Source organism: Natator depressus, chromosome 9 (assembly GCF_965152275.1).
Source record: "Natator depressus isolate rNatDep1 chromosome 9, rNatDep2.hap1, whole genome shotgun sequence".
NCBI lineage: Eukaryota > Metazoa > Chordata > Testudines > Cheloniidae > Natator > Natator depressus.
Window position 1 is genome coordinate 5214114 of NC_134242.1, and position 6597 is coordinate 5220710.

Sequence of the window (6597 nt, forward strand, 5' to 3'; positions counted from 1 at the left end):
CGAGAGAAAAGAGAGGGATGAATGATGTAGTTCTGGTTGGAATTTTCAGACGCAGAATCACTCCCACCAGAATTCATGAAGTTTTTGGGGACTTTCAAAAATGTTCTTGAATACCCAGCAATTATCTACACACTCAGGTAAAATAAGTAATACAAATGCACCAATCAGAGCAAACCAAACTAGCTGACTATATCTGCAATTATTCATGAATCGGGGGGGGGGTTACCCCCACTATTTGACTAGCTTTGGTATCCAACTGCTCATATAAATAAAAATCAAAATGCAAATAGTACAGAAAACGCAGCAAAATTTGAAACCACAGCAAATCGTGTCTTGGGGTAAATTGTGTGATGGTAGCTGAACTGGTGGCATTGTGTCTTTGGATGTCCCATGGTACACTGTGTCTTTGGGTCTTCCATAATACATTGAGCATTTGGGCCTCTGATGTATTCCCAGCTGACAAGCCTCACAATGGTCACTCTGATGTGGTCCATAGTGCTGTCCTATCCCTGTAACCTCAGATAACTGGGTGTGGTCCACGTACTCTCCATAGCATTTCTCCCTAATGCTGATGACCAAGTTCTCCAAGACCCTCTGGACGCTTTCCTCCTTGAAATCTGGCTCTTCTAACTTACCCTTGGAGCACTCATAACATTCTTGTCTAAAGACTCTCATCTTCACACAACCTTTTCTCCTGTGCAGGTCCAGGTACATGTGGAACAGAAGAACCACTTGAACTGATGACCAGAAATGCTGGCACCGTGAGCACTGGAAGCTAAAAAGAGGAAAGAGATATAGCATGCATAGTGTGACCAGATGTCCCACTATTATCGGGACCATCCTGATATTAGAGGCTTTGTCTTATATAGGCAACTATTACCTCCCCCACCCCCCAAAAAAGTGTCTCCATGATTGGCAGCTCCAGCAGCTGCCTATAGGTGTGGTCGAGCTGCTTGCCTGCAGACAGGAGAGGGTCCACTCCCCACCCTGCCAAAGCTCAGTATGGGGTTTGTAGATCCCATTACAGCAACCAACCAGCAGCGCCTGCTGCCAAACTCAAGGCTAATCAAAGCCATGGGGGCCAACCTCGGATCTGGTGTAAGCAGGTGTAATGCTCACCGGGCTGTGTTCGCCACTGCTTTGCCTTATTTTTAACGCATTTCAGTGTAATTACAGATTCATAGATTCTCAGGCCAAAAGGGACCATTGTGATCATCTCGTCTGGCCTCCTGGGTAACTCAGGCCAGAGAACTGCCCTAAAATAATTCCTAGAGCTTTTAGAAAAACATCCTGTCTTGATTTTAAAATGGCCGCCGAGGAAGAATCCACCACGACCCTTGGTAAATTGTTCCAATGGTTAATTACTCCCAGTGTTAAAATTTTACGTCTTATTTCTAGTCTGAATTTCTCTAGCTTCAACTTCTAGCCATTGAGTCCTCTTAGCCCTTTCTCTTCTAGATTGAAAGCCCATTATTAAATATTTGTTCCCCATGTAGATAGTTATAGACTGTAATCAAGTCACCTCTTAGCCTTCTCTCTGTTAAGCTAAATAGATTCATAGATACTAAGGTCAGAAGGGACCATTATGATCATCTAGTCTGACCTCCTGCACAACGCAGGCCACAGAATTTCACCCACCCACTCTTGCGAAAAACCTCTCACCTATGTCTGAGCTATTGAAGTCCTCAAATCATGGTTTAAAGACTTCAATGAGCAGAGAATCCTCCAGCAAGTGACCCGTGCCCCATGCTACAAAGGAAGGCGAAAAACCTCCAGGGCCTCTTCCAATCTGCCCTGGAGGAAAATTCCTTCCCGACCCCAAATATGGCGATCAGCTAAACCCTGAGCATATGGGCAAGATTCACTAGCCAGATACTACAGAAAATTCTTTCCTGGGTAACTCAGATCCCACCCCATCTAACATCACATCCCAGGCCATTAGGCCTATTTTCCATGAATATTTAATTACCAAAACCATGTTATCCCATCATACCATCTCCTCCATAAACTTATCGAGTTTAATCTTAAAGCCAGATAGATCTTTTGCCCCCACTGCTTCCCTTGGAAGGCTATTCCAAAACTTCACTCCTCTGATGGTTAGAAACCTTCGTCTAATTTCAAGTCTAAACTTCCTGGTGGCCAGTTTATATCCATTTGTTCTTGTGTCCACATTGGTACTGAGCTTAAATAATTCCTCTCCCTCTCTGGTATTTATCCCTCTGATATATTTATAGAGAGCAATCATATCTCCCCTCAACCTTCTTTTAGTTAGGCTAAACAAGCCAAGCTCCTTGAGTCTCCTTTCATAAGACCGGTTTTCCATTCCTCGGCTCATCCTAGTAGCCCTTCTCTGTACCTGTTCCAGTTTGAATTCATCCTTCTTAAACATGGGAGACCAGAACTGCGCACAGTATTCCAGGTGAGGTCTCACCAGTGCCTTGTGTAACGGTACTAAAACCTCCTTATCCCTACTGGAAATACCTCTCCTGATGCATCCCAAGACCGCATTGCTCCCAAATCTTTTTACAATGAGGTAAAACCGAAGAAGCGCCTTGTATCAGGCACCATCGATGTCAGTCCAGCACCTTCCACCAGCACTAAACGTACCAGAGGCTTTCACAACAACACATACCCTTGGGGCGGTACTGGCCTGACTGCCAGCCAACTGGATATATAGCTATCCATATTCATACCATATCTACTTGATGAGCGAATCCTCAGCTGGTGTAAGTTGACATAGCTCCAGGACACCCAAGGGAACTACTCTGATTTACAACAGCCGAGGATCTGGTGGTCTTTGTTTCGCTATATACGACGAGAGAATTGCCCCCGGGTTCTATGAAACGTATTTGTCTTGGAGGCGTTTAAGCCATAACGTCAACATTGCACCAAGGGTTTGACAGTCAGTCAGTGCTGCACATGGTGCCTAGCAGCGCTAAATGCTGCATAGACAGGAATCAGACCTGACTGCGTTTGCAATTATTGATTTCTGTCTAAGGCAGTGGTTTTCAAACCGCGGTGCCAGGCCACTGCGCTGCTGACCAGGAGCCGCCCGAGGTAAGTCCGTGCCCCAACCTGTGCCCCAATCCCCTGCCCTGGCCCTGAGCCCCCCCCCAACCCCGAACCTGGAGCCCCTTCCTGCACTCCAAACCCCTCATCCCCGGCCCCAGCCTGAAGCCTGCACCCCCAGCCCAGAGCCCTGACCCCCTCCCACACCCCAACCCTCTGCCCCAGCCCTGAGCCCCCCCCAAACCCAGAGCCCCCTCCTGCACCCCAAACCCCTCATCCCCGGCCCCAGCCTGAAGCCTGCACCCCCAGCCCAGAGCCCTGACCCCCTCCCACACCCTAACCCTCTGCCCCAGCCCTGAGCCCCCCCCCAAACCCAGAGCCCCCTCCTGCACCCCAAACCCCTCATCCCCGGCCCCAGCCTGAAGCCTGCACCCCCAGCCCAGAGCCCTGACCCCCTCCCGCTGCCCTGCCCCAGCCCTGAGCCCTCCCCAAACCCAGAGCCCCCTCCTGCACCCCAAACCCCTCATCCCCAGCCCCATCCCGCAGCCCTCACCGCTGCATTCCAACCCTTTGCCCCAGCCCTGAGCCCTTCCACACCCCAAACCCCTCATCCCCATCTCCGCTGGGTCACAGGCATCAGCAATTTTCTTCAACTGGGTCGCCAGAAAAAAAGTTTGAAAACCACTGGCCTAAGGTACTTATCTGGCTCTCGTCACCATAGTAACTGGGCACCTCACAAGCTTTAAAGCATTTACACTCACAAGACCCCTGTGAGGCAGGGCAATGCTCTCACCCCCATTTTACAGATGGGAAACTGAGGCACAGAGTGACTAAGGCCCAGATCCTCAGACCTATTTAGCCAGGCAGGGGCTTGAACCCGGGTCCCCCAAACCTTTTGATAGTGCCATAACTACTGGAGCATTAGAAGGAGCGCCTCATCACTAGGCCCTGGGGATAGTCCTTAATTTGTGCCGGGCCTTGCTGCGGTTGAGCCCCAGCGCTTCTAGGCTCGGCAATTCGTAGCCACTGCGCCGCTGGGCTCCCGGCCACACGCTCCAGCCACCCAGCTCCGAAGGCAGCCCCGTCGCCCGCAGCAGCCCAGACGTCTGGGTGGCAACACACCGTGCCAGGCCATCCTTGTTCTGCGCTGCCTTCAGAGCTGGGGGCCTGGCCGGCAGCCACCGCCCTCCAACCGCCCAGCCAGTGCTTAACTTGCGCTGGGGCTTGCCGAGGCGGGGCCCCAGCGCCTCTTTCATTGCAAATTAAGCCCTGCTGTGGGTTGCTGTCCTGGTGCTCTCTCTGTGTCCAGCAACTTTCAAATAGCGTAAGAGAGAGAGACTGTAAAACCCAAACGAAAAACTACACTTCTAAAACAAGAGGAGTAGCAGCTTTTGCAGAAACCGGGGGCGGGGGGAGGCAGGGGCGTGTGGTGGCTGAAACGGCAAACGCCTCTAAAAAAGGGAAACATTTTTGAAAGCGGGGGATGCATTTAAAGGCATAGTTCATTCCAAGGCATAATTAAAGCCATTGCACGAATGCTACTACGCCCCCACACACACACTGCATCCCTCACAAAAAATACATCATTTGTCAAGGACTAAGGAGGCGGTTGTATCAGCTGCTGTATCGGCCCCTATCAGCTGCTGCTCCTCACCTGGCAAATGCATGCTGTTGCAGTGATTGTTTCCAGCCAGGTCCCAAGTCATTGTAATCCAGGTTCTGTTGCATCTTTAGGTCCCAGTTGTCTTGTGGCTTCACCTCCTCTATCTTCTCATAAAACATTTCTCTCCAGGAATCCATGTTCAGCTTCTTCATCTCTCCTGATGTTCGTGTGGGGACACTCTAACGTGTGTTACAAATGGAGTTGCAATTGTTTACTTCCCACTTCTATCTCATCACCTGCTGAGCGGCAGGGTGGGGATATGAGTTCCTTCCCTGCTAGAGATACCAGATAGCTTCTGTATGTGTGAGAAATGAAACTGAAAGGAGTTTTGTTTCCAAAGCCAATCTGGTTCTCCAGTTTCCGCCTGGGGTATATGATAAGGACTGTATTTCCGAGATGGGTGAATGCCTCCAAATGATGTGTGTGAATAGTCACTCAACAATGCATCCGATGAAGTGAGCTCTAGCTCACGAAAGCTTATGCTCAAATAAATTGGTTAGTCTCTAAGGTGCCACAAGTCCTCCTGTTCTTTTTGCGAATACAGACGAACACGGCTGCTACTCTGAAACCTGTCAAATAAAAAGCTGGACTGGCTTTGTTTTCCACATTGGCATTCAGATTCAGCGGAGCTGCGGCCATGTGAATACTGAGACAGACAGAGATGAAAACGGGACACAAACGTCAACCCAGGGCCTAGGTTTTTCCCATGTCATTGTGTCAGCATGCAAATGTCATGACATCTGGAGAAAAGGTGGGCTCCTTCACTGCCCATGGCTGCTATACTAGCGTGACGAGGGACAGACCCATGGAAGCAGGACCAGTCAGCCAGTCCCTGGTCAAGAACTCCTCCCAGGAAGTCTTTCTCCAGCACTCAGCCCTGCAGGACTGGGCCATTCTGTCACTTAGTCCTCCGGTTCTGAGCTGCTGCTACTAACTTTGTTCTGTGGTTTTCCTCAGCATCTCCTCTGGCGGTTCCTCCTCCCTCAACTCAGTAAGTTGCCTCCACTTACATCAGCTCTGCATCTGAACGCCCACGTGTTGTATCGAGCCCAGAGCACTATCTGGGCTGATATCTCTGACTCCATCAAACCAAGACACTCCTAGCTAACCTTGGAAGGCATCATGATCCCACCAACAGCCATCGTGGTCGCTCTGTCAAGAACTTACGCCTGGTCAAATGTAATCAGGCGGTTAACGCATTGAGAATACAGCCCTATGGGCAGATACTGGGAATGACGGTTCCCTGTGTTGGTGGAGCGTGATGGGGCAGACAGTGGGGAGCCTTCACTTGTTCTCCAGTAGCTGAGAGGTTAATAGACCTTAGCGTGCTGTTAAGCGAATAGCTTTAGTTCCAGACTTTAGCCACTACGGTGTAGATGTGCCACGGATCTGTGGAGTCCCCACACCCCAGGTCAGCAGCAGTGCTGTGAAGGCCAATCCTGCCACCGGAGCCGTGACTGGCTAAAGGACGGGCAAGCAGGAGAAGCATCTCCTGACACCCCCAGCCTTGGCTGGCTAGAGAGCTGCCAGGACATCCTTCCCCTACATCCCACTACCAGCTCTCCTCTGATTGGAGGGTGGGTGTGACAGTCGTCTGTCGCAGTGGGTCTGCCATTGCAGGCTGCAGGAGAGGGCGCGTGCTGGCTGGACAAACCCAGCCCAACCAGAGATGGGAGGGATGGCGGGGCAAGCCCAGGGCGTGTGGCCCCGTCAGCCTGCACTGCACCTCAGAATGTGCCCGAACCCGGGACTGAGGCGCTGAGGCTGGAGGGATTGTGGAGGCTTTGAGTGTTGGATGGACATAGAGCTTCCTCTCAGGCATCTGGGATTTCTGTTACACTCCCACTGAATGGCTACGGTTTGCAATGACCCTGGGGTGCTGCCCCTGCTAATGAAGGTACTAGGATAGATCTGTGCACCAGGGC

The 6597-nt window shown here is 51.0% G+C and overlaps 1 protein-coding gene across 1 annotated transcript; it reads right to left on the bottom strand.

Annotated features, from left to right (window-relative positions):
* Positions 1–231: 231 nt before the first annotated feature.
* Positions 232–4824, bottom strand: RTP2 (receptor transporter protein 2). Its single transcript, XM_074963210.1, has 2 exons — positions 4664–4824; positions 232–775 (listed from the first exon to the last, which is right to left on the bottom strand). Exons 1-2 carry the CDS (start codon positions 4822–4824, stop codon positions 232–234), a joined length of 705 nt encoding a protein of 234 aa, XP_074819311.1.
* Between the last annotated feature and the right edge of the window lie 1773 nt (positions 4825–6597).

Excerpts from the sequence above, each read along its gene's own strand:
- RTP2 (XM_074963210.1), bottom strand. The coding sequence starts at position 4,824 with ATGAAGAAGCTGAACATGGATTCCTGGAGAGAAATGTTTTATGAGAAG. Across the intron at positions 776-4,663 it reads CAACAGCATGCATTTGCCAG|CTTCCAGTGCTCACGGTGCC; the intron begins GTGAGGAGCAGC and ends TCCTCTTTTTAG.